Here is a 19,967-nt window from a genome sequence, read left to right as displayed (position 1 = left end):
ATCCCGAGTGTATCCTAACGTCAAAAACAAGCCTAAGTTCTGTAGGATAATATATAAGGGCTAACCAACAGGATGTCTGGGAGACTGCTGGCATGGCACTGGGCCAAGGAACAAACTGCTAGAGCTGATTCGCAATTAAATACGTCAGTGCAATGTATTGGTAGAAACCTACGCATGTTGTCGTAGTAACGTGTATTTGGGATGCACATCAACACCTAGAAATTGCTGAAAGCGTATAGGTGGTAGTCATTGTCCTGGTGCGACCACGTCTGGTCTAGTTGTGCCCCTTAGCAGGCAACCGATTTTTCTGCCCATTGCCAAAAAGTTATGCTCACGATTGTGATCCTATGATTTCCTCAAGGAGGACTTAAAGGACATCGTCTCGCAACTTTGCTAAATTACACGTGCATTTAGTCGTTTTAAAGATGAGATGTAATTTGAAAATGCTTGACAGATGCTCCGCTGTCTTTGGATTGCAATTTGCAACTACTGAAAAGTATATTGAGATAAATATCAATCTACTTTTCAATGATATAAAACACTAAATGATCCTCCTGAGTATGACATTATGTACGGAAGTTCAACAGCTCCCTCAATTTTTAGCTTTCGCCTTACTGGCATAGATTTCTAGTCATATCTATATCATCTTCCCATGCTAATGCAATTCAAGTTTGTTCGAATACACCTCTTTGGTGAGAGACAGTCGAGGAGCATGAATCCCGTGAGGGAACGAACGTAGTATGCCCTTAAGGGGTAGGAAGTGTGCTCTGAATTAGTACAACCCTAATCACTGTACACCGATCATTCTATTGCCTACGACTGCCCTCAATTAATCCGTCTAACTGTTACAAAGAAGTGAAGACTGAGGCTAAAGAGATAAACACATAATATTTTACACTAGAGTGTCCTTTACCTGGGTTCATGTGACATCGATTCGTTAAAAGCACTGATTTCTACTGTGAGAGATCTATATTCTAATCCTGTAATAGTAAGTTTTATTTAAGAAGAAGAATAATAAGGTTGACATAGAATTTTGGGTAATTGCGAAGTAGGTAAATCTTTTTTCTCTAGATCGCGCAATTCGGAAAGGGCCACTTAGGGCCCAAGTCATTTACCTTAGACAATAGCTGAAAATACTTATTCTGCCCAGGTATTATGCCTCCTTTTGCCTGTAGGGAAGTCCTGGGGCCCTGCATTGTTGGTGGTAGAAAACAAATCTGCTCTTAAAGAAACTCTCTGTACTTCTGCTACTGGGTAGAAAACCTCAGCAGAGCAGACGAAGTGCACATGCTACAGATGGGAGAGTCTGCGACGACCTCTAACAGAAGGGCCTAAATGACGTTTACTTTCTGCAAATTGTCCAAATTTCTGAGCTGCAAAAAAGCTAGAAATGATCGAAGCGACAACAGCCTTGAAACCTCCAAAAAGTGTTTTACGCAGCTGCCCACCTTACTTATTTAAAGCTGTAAATGAGGTTAACATGTGACACACCTCTCACTTCTCTTTGGGCTGGATAAAGCCTACAGAATTATGGTTGAGCAGCCATTAAATGCAAGCAGGGCTAGGGAGACATAGCTGGGGAAATATGTTAAATCTCGCCCTTCGTTGTATGCCCTGCCTTTGGGCTAGTGTTCTTACAACTTATTACATTCAAGGCGAAAGAGATCCACACACCAAATTCGTAAATTTATCAAAATATGCAGACAGATAGAAAATCAAATGTTAAGAGAGAAATTGCAGAAAAGGCGACTTCTATTTTCTCCCTCATTTGCAATAGAAATCCCATCCATGTTTAATTTCTCCCTCCCAACTCTGTTTCAATTACTTGTCCTTCCCGCTTACTTATCTAATAAGCACTTAAATAATAAAAACAGAAGGTTTAAGAGCTTAAAATAATGCAAATTTGAATATAATACATTCCCATTTACAATACTTTTACTAAATCCTTGTACTTGCATGGAAGTTAAATAAGTCACTAAATAAATATTACCGCAGTAATCAAGATAGAAAGTGAGTGGATGTGACGAGTTTGATTGCCTGTATTAATGTGTACATGGTACAGACAATGTCTAATTGCGTCGTTACACTCGAGACGTCTTATTCTTGTGACGTGAGGCGTCTTATTTAAAGTTAAATGCATCCTAAAGTTCAATTTTTTGAGGACTAGTTCGTTTGGCGACCTTTGAGGTCAGAATAGCTCCGTTCTATATTCTTTTTCCAGCATCTGTAGTTGTGGAAGTAGTTATGCCCTAAGAAACATGCCCGACTTCTCCGAGTAGTAAAACCCATCAACTATAAAAACCTACGTGGTTTCAAACTTTTTACGCTTCGCGTACGCTGATCCTGCTTCAAAGCCCCTCTTTGTCCATCAAGGTTAAAATGTACCGACTGAAATTCTAGGGTCATTGACCTCTTGGGTATTCTGTCAAAAACACTTCCTGGGTCCAAATCCCATTCGGATTGGCAGACAACTGCAAGCATCAAGAAATGTCAATTTTATAGCAAGGGTTATATGACGTTGAGAAATTAGGCGAGCTAGCTTCGAGCTCATGGATTTATGGCATAAATGACGTGACATAAAAACCTTGCAAACATCGATGAAACATTGTCCAAACTAAAGTAAAATCTTGGAATTTTTTCGCATTTTGACAAGTGGAATGACCTTATGTAACAAGTGCAGTAAATAACTTTTATCTTTGACGTTTGTCAAATGATGGCGAAGAAATGGTGCTATAATTCTGCCATGATTTGGTAGTTCAAATCGGAGACTTCAGCAGTCTTGCGAAAATGTTGACGAAGGCTGCGAATTTAAAAGGTGGAATGGGTAATTTATGTCGCCTTGTTCACAGATTTCATGGACCTTTATCACACTGCCACAAAGTACTTTGTAGTAAAGTACAGGAGGAGTAAAAGCTTAGGCTAAAGTAAAATTTGCGGACATAGATGAGTACCTACAGTTAATGACGCACCCGAAATTGAGGATCGGCAATGCAGAGGTAGGAGAGGTATAAAATAGACGCTGCGATAGGCTAACCCACGTTTAGTTATTCAATTTTAGCGTAATATGGTGGCATAATTAATAGGAGGCTGCCGTCTACTTGGGAAAGGCTTGCCGCTGTCCGCGATCTAGTAACAATAGTAGCTTCTACCGTTTCCTTAAACCCCGAGTCTCAGTGGAAAATATCTCATTACAATCGCATTTTATCTCATGAACCACCCATTCCTCTACCCCTTGCCTCCACTCCATCTCTGGCTAACCGCACCCTTGACGATTCCCAGATCCTTCTCTGCATTCGATCAACTCCCGAAGTAGAGTGGAGCCATTATGGCAAAAATGTAGATGAATAAGGTCAAAAGAGGTGCAGACCAGAAAATATGTTGATAAGCAAGCGGCACGTATGTCCTAAACCAATTAGTCAGTCAATCAGCCAGCAGTGTCCTCCACCGTAGAAGTCAGTCATAAAGAGAGCAACCAAACCCTTATGGATGATTCTCTGCCACTTACACCTTAAATAGGAGAAAACCCAAGCACATGTTTTGATAATTCAACAGTGAGTGAATTGTAACTTCCTGGCTGCTGGTCATGAGTTAAAAAGGACACTTTCAGTAGGTTGAAATATCAACTTAGAAGAACTGTACAAGTGGACAAGTGGACGACTGGAGGGATAAGGAGATGGAGCGCAGTCACATTTAAGCTCTCAACAGGTGTGCATTTAGTACCACATCTTCTTCACCATCTTTGCCATGTGTAGAAATATCATCCACTCTAACTTCCTCATTAGACATTGCGTGAGCACAGACATAACAGAATTGAAGTTAAAAGGAGAGCTTGTAGTCACATTGGAACGGCGGATGATAAATGGTAAATATGAAGGTTGGTGCAACAAGTATAATTCAACACTAAGTAGTGGTGGCTCCTGGGGAGGAGCATTCACGAATGAGGTGCATATTACGGTCGTCGGTATATTGCGTCTAACATTATACGTCAGGCTGACCACACACAGACTAACTGTAATAATCGGTCAGAGATCGTTGACTGACAGCTACGAGAGCTTAAAGGACCATTTTTTGTGCCTTTACTACTCTACACGACAACAACACCAGGTTTGCGCACTTGACTCTGCCTACTAGAAGTGTTCAAGTAAGATAAACACTTTTTAAGTAAAAAAGGAGAATAAAAAGGCAGAGCTGGAAAAAGAAGAGGAAGGATTATAATTATTTTCGATATGGGTCTTCATCCCACGTATAGAATAATCTTAATCCACCAATCGACATAGGAAGACTCATCAATGTAACTAAACCATCTCACAGCAATAGACGATACTGACCAGACAGATCAAGCTGAACTCGCGGTGGTGTCAACTTGCCTCTTGCGTCAACTTCCGTAATTTGGCAGTATCCTTTCCCGTTACAGCGTTTATCTTCCCTATACACTGTTTCACCTCTTAAACAGTTTCGTCGCTTTGCAGGTTATGCTTCCATCATCCACTACACATGTGGTAAAGCAGCATTCTACACACTAATATGAATGCTTAGAGGAACGGTTGTTGAGGATGCGCACCGTCAACACAACCACCGAGAACGTCATTGCCACTGACAGGTATACAGATACAGACGAAGATACTGACACAGAAGTGCAGACGTACGTGCTACTACCTTTGACGCATTGACACTATTTAAATTACTGTATGCCGAGTGGGTCTCCGTCACTACCACCAGCCAACATGAGGGGATGGAAAACCACTGTACGATGAGACGTCCGTAAACGTATTCATATCTTCGTTCACAAAGGACCTCATTGTCATATGAAGTTTCCTACACACACAAACCTCCTGCCTCGACTACCAGAAGTAGCAAAAGAAACCTCCGCTTAAAGAAATTGTGTGGATAACCACCGCGGTAGCATGTCTCTTTATAGACAACGTCAAATGGGCCGTTTCGCCAACATTTGGACTACCCTCGGAAGGTTATTCCTATCTACCTTCGGTATTCACCATCTAATTCTACTTTGTTGCATTAGTTATACGGCAGTGGTATTGCTCACCTCCTTATTCATCCATCGGGAGGGGGCGGAGGAACAACTGATCACCCATACTCCTGTGTATCACAAACTTTGAGAATGATTAGGAGTGAGAAGTGGCAATTTGACTGCCACGCGTGGATGTATGGACATACGACTACAGGAATGAGCGCTGATTTGAAACGGGCAGTGACGTTGATCTTTCCAAACATGCAGTTTGCTCTGGAACGTGGCTTAGAAAAATGTGTTGAGGTACATACTCAGGTGGTGGCTAAGCATCCTAACCGAGTGGTCGGGTAAAAGGGTTTTGAAATAGAACTTTGAGAACAGGGAGAAGACACCGGGGAATACGAAAAGAACTTCTTTCTTACAACAGTTCCCTGAGCCCACGATAAGATGGCGAATGTAGTCATGATTTCCCTATCACTGGAGAGTGTATTTGACCTGTGTACTTCATGCAGAAACCACTCACCTCCCAATTTCACCATTCAGGTAGAGAGTAGTGGCCCACTTTCAACCAACTTTACCAGTTCCGGAAAAAGTCTAGACGGCATTACATGCGACAAAACAGTACCACACAACAGAAGGCCTGAAGAACTCTGCAAATGTTAACTACGGATTTGTACGAATGAGTTTGTGGGGTGATCGTTAAATACCAAAAATTCAAACAGATTTTCCTCCTACATACCCATTCATTAATTTGCATGGCGTAAAACTGGATTGTAGCGGCCGAGAAGATTGAAATGTGCTTGATGGTGTATGAATGCGGTAAGATTGTCATGCTCACGTTTGAGGTTTTAGGCACTCATTCAAGTGTAACAAGTTTGTTGGAGTGGTGGGAGCGTAAGTATTCATAAGAAATCATACTTCTTGGATAGATTTGCTTACGTTATTGTTGATCAAAGTGACGCAAATACCAAGACTGATAGCCTGATTTTGCGTTTTGAAAAAATTCTTCCGAGAATTATGCTTTTGACACAGCGGCTAGAAAAATCAACAGCTTTGAACCCTGAGACCCTGTCGTAAATGAGGGTGAAAGCACTTTTCTCAACCTGTCGTTCATTTAGGGTACGGCAGAGACGAATCAGTGGTGGAGGGAAGGTAAGAAAGAGTGCCTATGTAGTCTCGTTGACTTTCTCAATCTTTTTGCGCCATTGTGATGTTGAGGTTATCATCCGTGCGTCAGAGGTGTTTAAATTCTCACTTATTGTTCCTTTCAAAAGCCAGTCTAATGGGCGGAGTTTTGAGAAAAAGGTCTTAAAGAGGATCCAGAAGAAATTTACGAGCCATCTGCCAGTGCCTCACCACTCTTTATGTAGTCTACATCTTCTGATTTATTAAAATGATGCAGTTTTATCCAACGACCCTGTGGGATGTAAGACAAGGACCTCAAGCGGGGTAATCTCTTCCTTTCTTCATATTTCTAAAATACTACTAATGGCATTTAAGTCCGATTAAAATATTTAAGCGAAAGGAAACTATAAATTTCGTTAGGCTAAACTGGCTTGAAGATTTACACTACGGCTCAACCACCCAGTGTGCATTAACCTTTTAAAAATGTCGATGAGTGCAAGTGATTGGGTTTACCTCGTTCCCCGTACAGACGGGTTCATCTGTTGCACGGCGGATTTCTTGTCAATCAGGAGGTCAGGATCGGGCAAGCGCTCCACTACAGACTATGAATGAAACAATTATGATCAGAAGCATCACTGACAAAGAGAGAGAGAGGCGTATGCTTGCCTTGAAAAGGTTTCACTACCCAGTGATCGTACTGTGCTCTACTTTAAGGCCTCTGTACGAGTAGCTATCCAGAGGATTATAAGCCCTATTAAGATAAAATGACACTGCTCAGCATGCGCTGCTCCTTGCATGCACTACTGCTAAGGCTTGATGCCTCGACTACCACCGCCCTGTTCGGCCGTGTTAGTGTTTAAGAACGTGGAAGTATCGCATATTTTAGTTTACTGAATCCCCACAGAGGTACACTTTTCTCTGCCTGCAAAGGCGGAGCTCCAGCCCGACTTAAATTTTGATCACGTGACACATTTTTTGGCTTACTAGTGCCAGTAGCTGTCAAACTGCTCAATACGTATCATTTCAACAACAGATAAACAAAAGCAAATACCTCAAAAAACGATTATAGATGACACTTTGCTTCAAGCAGCAGCTACTTCGTCAGAGTAGCAGAGGGAAGGGGTTGTACTTAACTCTGTGTGATATGAACCAGTCTTTTTAGCCGAATGCTAACTCTTCCTTACAGCAAGGGGGGTCTTTGATTCAAAATCAGAGATTTTGATGTAGTTCCTCTGTCATGGTCTTTAGTTTCGAAGTATTGTCGTGTGTCCAGTGGCTTCCTTTTTCGAGTGGCTGCCTTAGGCACCACAGGAAAGGGTTTAGGGGTCTCAGTTTACTTTGCAATAGCTATAAATGCACAGCAGCTTATAAAGCTTTGTTCTGTTTTCCACATACTGAGCTGAGTTAATGTGAATTTGCTGTATCAGATAAAACACTCTGTTTGTTTCCGGCCACTATATTGTTTGGAGCAGATATTTCTAAGTAGATCTGTAAGGAATGGGCTCCCTCTCCCAGAAAACACGATTCTACCTACTGGATAGTTTTATTCAAAGCTTCATTTAAAGCATCTCTGCCATTAGAAATTCTGGAAAAAACGGGTTTTTTCCATTTTCCTCTCCTTTTTTTACCCTGTCCTTCGCCCCTTTTTGAGGGAAAATTCTACTCAACTATTCAGCCAGAACATCCAATCACCATTAAAGCATTCACAAGGTGGTTATAAGAGGTGCGTCCTTTCACTACTACTAGTTGTCGCTGGAAATACTGCGTCGAGTGTGGATTGGTCCAGTTGTACTTAGGCCGATCTGGTACGGTGAAGTGCTTTCTAACCCCTATTATTCACCCAGACAGGTTAGAATGGAGCTGCGTGTGTAGGAAACACCGTGTGGCAGTGAGGTCTCCTGTGGCCGAAGGCGTCAATGCCTACACGAACGGCTTATCTAGGAGAGATATGTAAGTCCTTTGTGTAAGCCGCCAGTGGAGATACTGAGTGAATCCGCATTGAGACATAAATGATGTCAATGCGGCAGAGGCGGTGGAGCGCATACCTACATATCTGAGCTTTCGTATCGGTACCTGTGTCTGTATCTGTATGCCCACCAGTGACGATGATGGTCGCAAAGATTGTGTTACCGGTCTACGTCCTTGGCAATCGTTCATGTGAACGCTTTATCGCGTGTGTGATGGGCAACAGACCTATAACCTGTAGTGTGGCAAAAATGCATAAGGGATGAATCAGTGTGTGGGAATGATAGACAATATCACGGGGTAAAGACATTGATGGATTAGTGAAAATGACGCATAAGTTAGGTTGGTGTTACCAGAAGGCATCTTGGCAAGTATCGTTAAAACAATCAATTGTTGTGAGATAACTCAGGCACGTCGGCATGTCTTTCCATATGAATAGATGGGCTGAGATCATTGTACAAACGTGGTAGACACTTTTCTCCACATCCTCCTCTGCTAGTATATTTCTCTTCTGCCTTTTCTCTCCCTTTTTGCATATTTAAGAATGTTTGCTTTACTTGAACACCTCTTGATGATGGAATCGAGTGGAATTTTTTGGTGCCATCATTATGTGCAGCAGTGGAAGCAAGCGACTTTTCGACTCTACTCACTAATTTTACAAATTACAACAGACGGTCTGTATGTTGACACCGGGACTAATAAGCAAGGGGAAGCAACAATCTTGAAACCGTAACATACAACTAATTCAAAAATGCTTCACTACAGGAGTCATCACTCCTCTAAATTATACTGTATCCACTACAGCAATCTTCAACTCCACCTATCATTAGCCACTGTTTCAGCGGGAATGCAGTCTTTTGACCTGGCTTCTTTTATGTCTGTGTCCATGCGACGACTAACGAGGCACGTGGGGTGATCTACACTTCTACATTTGGTGATGATGCCTAGGCTATTGTAGCACCATTTATACACCCGTTGAGTGTAAGGCATCCAGTCATTCCTTCTCGCAGTCCAGCCAGCTTGACATTTCCATTCACAGAAGGTGTCCTTCTTTTGCTCATGACCAGCAGCCAAGAAGTCACAAATCATGTACTGTGAAATTTCCAAATGTGCGCCTGGAAATTATCTTTTTAGAGATATAAAGGTAATGGAAATAACTGCAAAGCATTTAACTATTTGCGTTTTCATAAATTAATTTTGGTTCTTCTTTATTGATGATTGATGGCTGACTTCCACAGTGAAGAAAGGCTGATAACCGACTAACTAATTAAATATCGCTTGCTAGTAGATTAAAAGAGTTTCTGACATACACATTTTTTACAAATACGAGTGCTGTAAAAGCTCTAATGCAGAGGGGGCTGTCAAAGTTGTCAAAGATATCACTGAAAAGGATGATGCCAAAGTAGAATGAGAGGGAGGAAGAGGAGGAGAGGGTGAGACACAAAGCGGCATCTATCAGAATTGAGGGTTGATGGGGGGAAATTGTGATTATATTGAGAGCTATGGCTAGACTCTGTTTCCTCTCGTGCAGCCTGTTTAGTCTAGACGCAAACAGCAAAAAATATTTTGTCATTGTGTCGGCCTCTGTCTAGCAACCCGCTGAATGTGATGTCACCTGGGGATTACATTTTGTTTGCTAAGTTGTTGGGTAGGTCAACACTACAATCGGGTCTGTCATATTTCAAAAGCTAACACGCGGATTTGACTGTCCCCAGTAAGACAATATAATAGTTGGTGGAAAATCATAGTTATAACAATCCCATATTCTTTAACAACTGGCCATTGGAAAAGCAAACAAAATTTTTAATCTTCAGCATCGACCTATTCCTCAACGGGGAACCACTTCGCTCAAACATTTGCTCTGGATATTCCTATCCTCAACTTGATCTAATTCACTTAATACCTCTCCGGCATCTACCCGGAGTTGTACTTGGAAAAATGGGGAAGGGTTCCCTTCAGATGTCTTCCCACCATATGATTCCGTTAATGTTGATACATATATCCAGTACGGAACCGTAAATTTGTTACTCTCTTTCTGTCTCTCCATTAACTTATCCATCATTGACTAAGTCACCTATCTAGCTATTTATGCAACCGATATTCGAGTACTGCCATTATTCTACGTCCGTATGCGCATCCGCCTGCCTATTTAGAATCATCTACCAACTTTTAAAAGTTAGTGTAAGGTGACTAAATTAAATTACACAGACACTAATATGCAGCACGGCTTATCTACCAGTCCGAGTTCATTTCTATTCCTCTCTAGGCCTGTTCGTATCTCTGCCTATTCCTCATCTTAAAATAAATTTGCCACCTCTCTATGATCTATATATCAGTCTTTCTCTCTATCTGTCCAAACTGGCAATTGCGATAATATCAATTCTCGGAGGCAAACGACGTCCACTCTTCTACGAGATTCGTAGACCTGTATCACAGTTAACACAATCGCGACTGATATTTAGCCATCGTGTCAATCACAAAGTGCCTGGTCCATGATAGGCCCTTATTATGGTAGTGCGAAATTCCGTGAAACTGGTTAGGTCATATCATATCCACATATCCATGGCTACTCTGAATGCAAACACTTAATCTCAACTATGCAGTTTACGCCTCCTTTTAAAACAAAGCAAGTCGACTGCTCTAAAACGTCATTTTATTTGCTCCTACAGGGGCCTTCCATTAATTGATGAAAGTGGAATTGTTAAAATGCAGTTGCAGCTATCTGCATGTTGGTCGTAGAGCACTTTTGCAAATTCCAGTGCTTTGAGGAGAATAAATACACACATTTGTAAGTGATTGCAATTTGTAATGATGCTGGATTTCAGTGTTCTGGTTGACGCAGCACAAGTCGACGGCCACGAAGGATGATTCTTCCTTACTAACCATTATGGACTGAATGAAGATAAAACTTTGTCACTTTATAGCGGAGTATATTTTAGTGGCTTGATTTTATCAAAATAAACTCGAGCAGTCAGTGTAGGAGTAACGGCCACTTGAGGAGTGATATTGAAAGGAAGGTGTGGAAATGCATAAAATGCGGGCAAAATGGATGAGAAAAACAGATGCAACAAACATCGTACTCCTAAGTGCGTTTCGTCTGCAGGTTGTTTTGGAGCGCAGACCATTAAAGGTCTCGGTTGATTAGATGAGAGAAGAGGAGATGACTTGCACCCGGACGTCTAAGTGAATGGGTTTGCCTCCGAGCCAATACTCCAGGCGGTATTGTCATCCCACAGACGGAGATTCATAAGCTCTAAATGCTGGGCCCATTAATGTCTCCAATTTGGCTTACAAATGCCTGGTTATTGCTTCTGCTGGTAAATAAATTTAGTTTAATCACTGTTTTTAATGTTCTAATCAGCTCACAATAAAGTCAAGCATGCCCTACTGTAGGTGTGCATAATTTCAAATGTTAGTGGGTTGGTGACAGAGCACCAAATCTGGAACATGAGTAGGGTTGTTGGTGCCAAGGCATCCCCTCTCAGCGGCGCAGTCTGTTTCGTTTTGTAGGAATATCAAGAATCCCTCCATTTATTGCGTACTCCCATTAATGCCCCAATAAATAAAGCTAAAATACTCAACTGCGAAGCCTTGGCAAATTATGGCCAACAAACGCAGAAAATTGTTCAAATTTGGCATTCTAATTGCTATGGTCTCTTATAAGCATTAATATAGGGCGTGATAGATTTGCTAATTTTTGCCGTCTAATATCTTGTGGTACTCTGCTACTCTTAAGCACTAATTCATGTCCCTGGACACCCCCATCGAGGTCGTTGCAAAACAGCCACAATACCTAGCATCTACACAAAATTCCAATGGATTGAAAGTCATTCTTTGTAACCATTAATTTTGTGGGAATTTTAAATAACGTGGCACGATACTTCACCGATTGTTGTCGTACTTTACCGCAATTAACGGGTTCGTATAGTGTGTAGGAGCACTTTTACAAGCGGATTTGGCATTTGTCATCAGGCGCAATCTTAGATACACTGACTAAACAACGCGGCTGCAAATACACACAGTTCGAGTTCAATTAATCCTAGCAATTCGTTCAATGGCCAGCCCGCAAGACAAAGGCTCATCACATGACACTAACCTAGGTTCCAACTTTTGTTTAGACGCCTATTTTGACCGCTACAGATTATGAAATTAGGATAGTCTTACTCGAAAAATTCCACCAGGGTGCATAGTGATTAGCAAGAGAATGAAGCAACACACTGTGAATAGCTTTGCGCAGATCAAGGAAAAAAAGTAGAAGGAATCCAGTTCATCTGATTGGACTGATTGAAGGCAGGATCGTGTGACAAGGTTCTGCCGTAAAAGACGGAAATTATTGGAGAAATAAGAGGGCGGATTGCAAAAGCATTGAATTTGGAAAAAAAATGTTTAGATATTCACCCTACTTTATGATGTTCTTCCTTGTTGTAAGTGCAACCTTTGCAGAGTCTTCGTCAATTGTTCATTTGACCTCAGAATGTTTACTTATAAATTAACCATTGGATAATGAAGATGACCTCGACTATAACGGTGCCACTTCTTTGGGTCTCCTACAGTCCCTTTCCCTTATAAGGCTATAAATGCGGAAAAAAACGCTTAGCATCTACGGCGGAACTGCTTGAGATATTTAAACACAAGAATGAATGGAATTTGTGGTCACGAAGTACCAAATATAGCGAATGAAGAATGAAGGAAAGATAAAATGAAATAAGGAAGAGTTGGATGCAAAGTCACAGTCAGCAGAGCATTACAGAAATAGAGTTGGGTATCAACAAATTTTACTGACTAGCGTTTCCCACTGCAGTGATTTTGGTGCTTGTGAGATTTTTTTGAGACCTTGTATGCAGTATGATGGAGCCACACAGAAGCAGTGAAATAGAATACTGTCAACACAAAAGTTAGCAATAAAGTAAGGCGCTGAAATTGATTGTTCAGAAGCCTTTGCTTGGTTTGTGGGCTAAATAAATTAGCAGATAATTTCACACATTTGGAGTAGATTGATGCAATGGAGTCTTAATTAATCCTTTGAGTTGTATGCTGGAAAGACTGAAGATAGTGTGGTTGGCATGATCAAAAACAATAACAACTGGGTAAGGAAACGACCCTTAAAAGTGTCGTTATATTTAAGAAGCCATTCGGCTAAAGATTGATTTTGCTTTACAGATAGAATTGAAACTGATTACAGTCAAGTTGCTGATGAAGGCTATAAAATGATTTATGATGCATGGTCGACGTGGAAGACCTAAGATTTCGTGCCAGCAAATCTGTCATATGCCATAATTGACTTATAACAGCGTCAAGAAGAGGAATGACAAATGAAAGAAAGTGTCAGATGTAGTCAGATAGCCGTGCCTGTATTTGCCGTTTTCATTTAGAGGCTGTCTCTGCTTTTGAACATATAGTACCTCTCGTCTACCTAGTATATCGCAGATGCAGATCGCCACAGTCACTACTTTTTTCCTCCGTCTATTGTAACATTAAAGACGGACCGCATTGTCACATCGGCTTTTGATTAGATCAGATTGCAAAATGTGATGTAGGAAAGTAGAGCATTTAAACACGTATCATTTTAGCCCCCCTATGCCGAGAACGAGGCGGAACAGGGAAATCGGCCCACTAAGCTAGACCCTCTAGTTTCATGATCTTTTGGGTCCTCAAACTCACGTACCAATAAAGTTCGCAAGGGTTGTCTCGGCATTACGTTTTCAGTAAAATTGGGTAAGGTAATTGCTCAAAGCACACAAGAGCATAAGGGCTGTGAGATAATCAGGAAAGTGGTTAAAATTGCGAACCATCGAATGGACGAAGTCAAATGGACGGTATTATTATAAATGTAGCCTGATTTGCATCATCTTACGCTCATTTGGTTAGGAGGTAATTTATTTTATTGGGTAAGCAGTATAAATAAATTCAATAAGCCCGCTGTACGTTCTCCGAAACTAGCGAAGCACAATACATGCAAAAATACAAAGTACTTCTAGTGCATCTAAGAGGCCGCGAATGTGATTGAAATTATTATTGCGCATAAGAGGATTAAGTGAAAAAATTCGGATGGACGTCCAAAGACCGCTAAAAGGGTCATAAAACCTATAAGCAATGGCAATGCAGATGTCTAAGCACTGATGATAACTGCCAATAAACCTAAGTGCGCCTGATATTTGTCTGACAATTTATTGTAATACAAAGAATTCAGAAACCTTTATGTAATATGTTCTTCGTTGCCTACTCCATAGATTCATTCAGTTAGATTGGTGGGGATTATAAAGTGGTGTCCATAATGCTGTATAATTAATGAATCCTGATTATGGTCCTAATAGACGATGACAATCCATGCTGCAAGAAGATTCAACTGGATAGATGACCCCAACAAAATATCAAAGAACAAAATAGAGGGATGACATCAGGAAGTATCTGGGCATTAATAATAATACTCCTATACCTAAATGGGCAGTTTACGTTTGAGATACCTAAAAATGGAGTCCATTTTGCATGACAAATTCACTTGTTACGTAAAGCAATACTCAAGATAGCCATTCGCTTGGATCTAGTTTGCTTTTACCTAATTGCAGCTTAGAAGGTCAGGCCAATTTCTTACTTTAAATTGCAAAACTGTTAAATGGTGAAGGCTTAAATTTGAGACAAGTGAAACACAAAACCTCCCTTTGTTGAGAACTGATGAGCGGCTTTTATTTGTAGATGATGGTTAGCATTCAGCTAAACGGGGCATTGATAGCATCATCTGTTAGTTAGTTGCAGCAGACTGAAAGACTTCCAACCACATTTTCGCGAAGGAGATCAAAACACACAAGTTCTTCTCTATCTCGAAATTGGGCCGAAAATACCGTAAGAACTCTTTACCATGGAATTCATAAGCCCTACGGTATGTTTTTAGATTAACTTCCGTTATAGCTTCTAAATGTGCAAATGTTTGCTTGTATGGCATAGGTTGCCTTCTTTCATCTCGCAAACATATTTTCTAACTGCGTGAAATTAAACGAGCTAAGCCACACCATGATGTAGATCGCAAAGAATAGAGTACATGGCTGATCAGGCGTTTGAGCTATTATGAACCCCTTGCGTTGATGAAACTACTACCTCTCTATTTCATCACATTTCTCCCCAATTTACCATTCCACACCTGTTGATCATCTAGCTGCATCCAGCTTTTACATTTGGTGCGAATGCGATGAGAAATATAAGTAAAGGGCGAACAAACTTTTCGTGCGCCAGATGCTTGTATTTGCTCAAAGAAAGTGGGCTATTCGATGACAACCGTTGATTGCGAAGTAGGAAGTTCTGCAGAGGAGCTCGGACTGACACCCTCCCACCCACTTAAATTCGGTTCATTCTCGATGATGGAAGTAGAATACTCAGCACGGCAATATGATTTAAAACTCCACAATTTAATGAAATTGTGTATTCCCTTGTTAGAGCTTTTATTGCTAAGACAGCTTCAGCTTTTATTGCATTTAGCTATTAGAAACTGAAGGCGGCAACTTGCCTACGTAAGTTGTGCACCTACCTGCTAGTAATGCTCATCTCAAATGATGAAAACGGGACATTTCAATTGATGAGGTTAGCGTAGACAAAGGCAATAATGAATAATTCCTTACCGAAATGTGCATATAGCACGATATAATAGTGGGCCGAAAAGAGATTAAGATACTTTTAGATACCTCAAATCACTGCCAAAGAGAAGGCATGGCCAGGTCATCATTAAGCTGACGCCATATTAAACAGAATATAAGGTAATTCAAGGACGAGGCAAAGATCAGTGAAATTGTCAATCGTCAGCAGAAAACTTCAATGACTGTCAGATTGACTAATTGGCCAACTTAACGTAATAAGAGTGACGTGCAAACGAATTCGGCAGAAACAGTAAACATGTGTATGAACTTGAAGTTGAAATTGAATGATGACGCTCGGCTGGATTAGACACGCTGGCTTACATTCCTCACTATTTTGCCGCCATTGTCCGATTCAATATTTGACTTGTTTACAGAGACTGGAGCCAAATTAACTTACCTTGTTGATCAAAACAAATCGGCAAGGTGTTTAACGTCTGTGCATTGGAATAATTAGAATGTGTAGTGGTAAGGGAGCTAAAATGATGGCAAGTTTGGAGGGGTGATGGAGTACGAGATGAAAATGAAGTGCGAAAGCTAGGAAGGGAATGAAGCAGAAAATCAGGAGGAAGGTAGAAGGAAGTTAATGTGGCATCCAGTGATATTTACAATGTAGACCTATAGGCTGCAGAAGTAACCGAGGTCTTAGTAAGGTTGTAATGGACTTATTTTCCCAGATTTTATGGTAAGGAAGTTTTGTACGTAATTGCTCTTAAAAAAGAAAATCAGGAATTAATGATTTAGGCTTAAGCTTTATTATGTCCCTTTTTTTGTCGTTTTACACTAACTGGTGTAATCCTTGTATTCGGCAGAGATCAAACAGACTTCGTTTAAAATTTCGGGAAAGTGGCAACTTGATTTTAGGCGACCCCTTAACCGGGACATCATATTACTACCTACATTGTTGTAAAAATTATTAGCAATTACGAACTATCTTAGTTTTGATTTTCTTTGTTGTGTTAAGTAAAGCAGAAGAATTATTTGCAAATGAGATTCACCCAAAAGCAATGGCTTCTGGAGTGAGATGAAGTAGAGGTAATTTGGCATTGTGCAATTGTGCTGCAGAAAATTCCTTGTATTTCCATGTACCGTGAATGGGAATTTACTCACTGGAATTTTTTATTCTGCCCTTTATGTCCATTATTCTTATTTACATGGTGCAAATTTTTAATGCTACTTGTGCGCTTCTTTCCACAACTCCCATTTTACATAAGTATTTTTAATTTTTTGATATTTTGGGAAAAAACACGCTTAATCGTAATTTGAAAAGGAGTTTAACACCGGCTACTGGATTGAATAATAAAGGCGCATCTTATGGATAAACTGGTATAAAATAAAAGGTCAGCTTTTCCCATTCATTGACAGGAGACTTTACACTTATATCCTGTACTTGTGGTATACACAAAATTTTGCTTGTTGGTCAAAGCTTTAACAGTTTGCCTAATTAAATATATCCACTTTGGTGTTTTAGAATCCATCAAAGAATTGCGGGATAGTTTTAGTGGGTGTGATGTTTTCCAACCTGTTCACAAAATAATTCTGAGGTATGTTTGAGTCATTGCTTCTGAATGGTAGCTGGGTAGACATTATGTGAACGCCTACATAATATTTGTACAAATTATTGTTGAATTTTTATGAGAAAAATAAGGCACTGACTAGTTTACAAGATTAGTTAAAGTAGTCAACTTGTAACAAGGAGGTGTGAAAAAATATACACGTATTCAGGTAGATCCTATAAAACAATTAGTAAAGAGTTGTGATATTATTTTTCTTTATTGTTCACATCCGAATCACTGACAGCTTTCATCGCGTGGGCTATTCCATTCAACGAAGAGGGCTTATTATTCAGTTGCATGGTTTTTGCATTACCATTATAAAACTTTTCATTTTAATGAGCTGAAATATTTGTATTAGAAGAGTAGCTGGCAGTTAAAAAAATGGATTATCATGTGCAATTCAAAATGCACATAACGTGACCATAAATGCGGTACTGGTCGGTTATGTATATATTTAAAGCAGCCGGCTTGTGCCACTAAAAGTGTGGAAAAATAACCATAGAAATGCTAAGAAATGGGCATTACAAATCGCGGATAAATCCTTAGACATATTAAAACACACTGACTTTACTTTTAAAAATAAGTCCTTGTGTGTTTGGAATCACTTGCAACAAATTAAAAGCATTCCTTTTATGGACTCTTGTTATAGGTAGCAATACACGTACTCTTAGGAAAAAACCATACGTACCTTCCATTATCTTCACAGTAATTCCACCAGTTATTAAGAAAATATAATCTTGGAGACGGCTGTTAATCAATGAATACGCAAAAGCAATGCTTAGCTGGTCCAAAATAGGCTACAAATTTGTATTTTCCTCTTTAAGAGATTAGGTAATAGGTGTGTTTACGTGTATAATAAATCTTAAAACCGATAGTGAAGGAGTTAGTTTGAAATAATTTTGTTAATCATTTTAGTAGGGATGTATATTACGAAAGCAGTGCCCAGAAACGAAGATAATACGCATTTGTTTGGATGTTAAGACTACATCACTTTTGCCTTGGTTGCATTGCAATGAGACACATGAGACAAACTTTAGGCCTGCAAAGAATGTAGCAGCTTTTCACGCCTGCAAATGCGTGCTGTGAGATGTCATCGCTGTCAAAATTTGAGGCACGACATTGAAATTCTTAAATCATCAACGACTTTAAAATTCCAATGTTTCCTTTACCAGTCTTTAAGGATTAATAAGCGGTTTCCAATGATAGTCTTCCTGTATTGCAATTGTAGGTTTTTCCCGAACGCAATGTACCTCTGATGGATGAATCACCTTCCGAGATCATATGAACATAAAATATGCTACTTTTGTTTGCATTTTCGAATGTCTACATCTCCAAATCATAATAGTGTTCCAGGACCTAATTTTCGTTCATTAGAAAGCATTTTAACATCTAGGCGGATGATGTCAATTGATTCCAATGCTTGAGAAATCAAAATCGAGAAGACCTTAAGTAATTACTAGATTTTACCGTAACACATGCCCCTGTTAAAACAATCTCCCGAGCTAACTACCCATTTGCTGTATTGTTCCGGCTGCACTTAATTTAACTCTGTCGTATCTTGCTTTATGCACCTCTCAGAGAAGCGTGTGAATAGGCGACACAGACCTGTATTAGAATCCATCACATTATGTCTTTTTTTGAGAACAATCTTGGACATACTGCTTCAACAAATTAATCGTAGAGATCGAGATTCACAATCTCAGTGAGAATATGGCAGCCAGTGATTGGACCTAAACGATTCCGAAAATTGGGCAAATTGGGATTAAAAATAGCATATTCAGGTCTCTCCCGTTACTATCACCTAAAAGCATCCTCTGAATTGTGCTTTAAAATGGACCTTACCAGCCTCACTTTGAGTGCTTCAGTGTTTTAAGAATAAAACAGAAATGAACGTTTGGAAGCGCCATTGTTTTCATCATTTCTATAAAAATGGCTTTCTTTGTACGTTGTAAGCTCAAGTAAATTACCTTCACAAAAAGACTAGCATCCGGGTTAGATGAGAGCCATTCTAAATCTGACTTTGACCACTTAATCAATGCAAAGGCTATGTACTGTGAGCTGAGAATGCACTGTGGGCCCTGCGATAAATGATTTCATTAGCGAAAAGCCTTTGTTTTTACCAAATTTCGAGAGATTAAACAGAATGTTAACAGACAGATCATGAATGCTTTAGTGTTCTAGCAAATCCTAAAGTTTAATTCGGTTCCGAGTCTATCGCATATTTTATGCGCAAGGCTTTTTAATATTATCTAGATAGGGTTTGGAATGTGGTGGTGGAACGCATTGCCTAAAAAATTGTTCCGACATTTTACACTGAGCGCCCGATATTACTAAGATGCACACATTTTGGAAGAAATGTTCCTTCCAAATTTAGAGACATGAGTAGTTGTCAATCAAATTACTTAAAAATTAATGAAATCGAAGCTAGTTTCCCAAAGTATTATATCGGGCAACCAAAAAACAGGTTACAGTTTAACTTACAACTCGTTTCCACAGGATACTTTTCCAAGACGTGTTATTCGCTTTATCCTAGGAGGCTTATTCATACTTGAAGTGCTTTTTTGTGGTTCACCACTTTTAGGCAAGCCTATCTCCTTGATGCAGTACAATTTTAGGAAGAGTATGTTGGGTAAAGTGGGACAGCAAAACAAATACATGGACAAATGTAGGCTACCAAAAAAGGGTTTTAAGGTAAGGTTCACTAAACAGCGAAGGACTCCTCATTTCTGC

General features: G+C 40.0%; 1 protein-coding gene across 1 annotated transcript; it reads right to left on the bottom strand. All coding sequences in view use genetic code 11, as the record gives it.

Moving 5' to 3' along the window:
* Positions 1 to 6,299: 6,299 nt before the first annotated feature.
* EGR_08239 (hypothetical protein) lies at positions 6,300 to 18,894 on the bottom strand (the record flags this gene model as incomplete). The annotated part of the gene is made up of 4 exons (XM_024497488.1): positions 6,300 to 6,386; positions 6,622 to 6,696; positions 9,387 to 9,600; positions 18,809 to 18,894. 4 exons carry the CDS (start codon positions 18,892 to 18,894, stop codon positions 6,300 to 6,302), a joined length of 462 nt encoding a protein of 153 aa, XP_024348083.1.
* Positions 18,895 to 19,967: the final 1,073 nt, after the last annotated feature.

The sequence above is a fragment of the Echinococcus granulosus genome (genome assembly GCF_000524195.1).
Source record: "Echinococcus granulosus chromosome Unknown EG_S00100, whole genome shotgun sequence".
Lineage (NCBI taxonomy): Eukaryota > Metazoa > Platyhelminthes > Cestoda > Cyclophyllidea > Taeniidae > Echinococcus > Echinococcus granulosus.
This window is presented reverse-complemented; position numbering and strand designations above follow the sequence as displayed.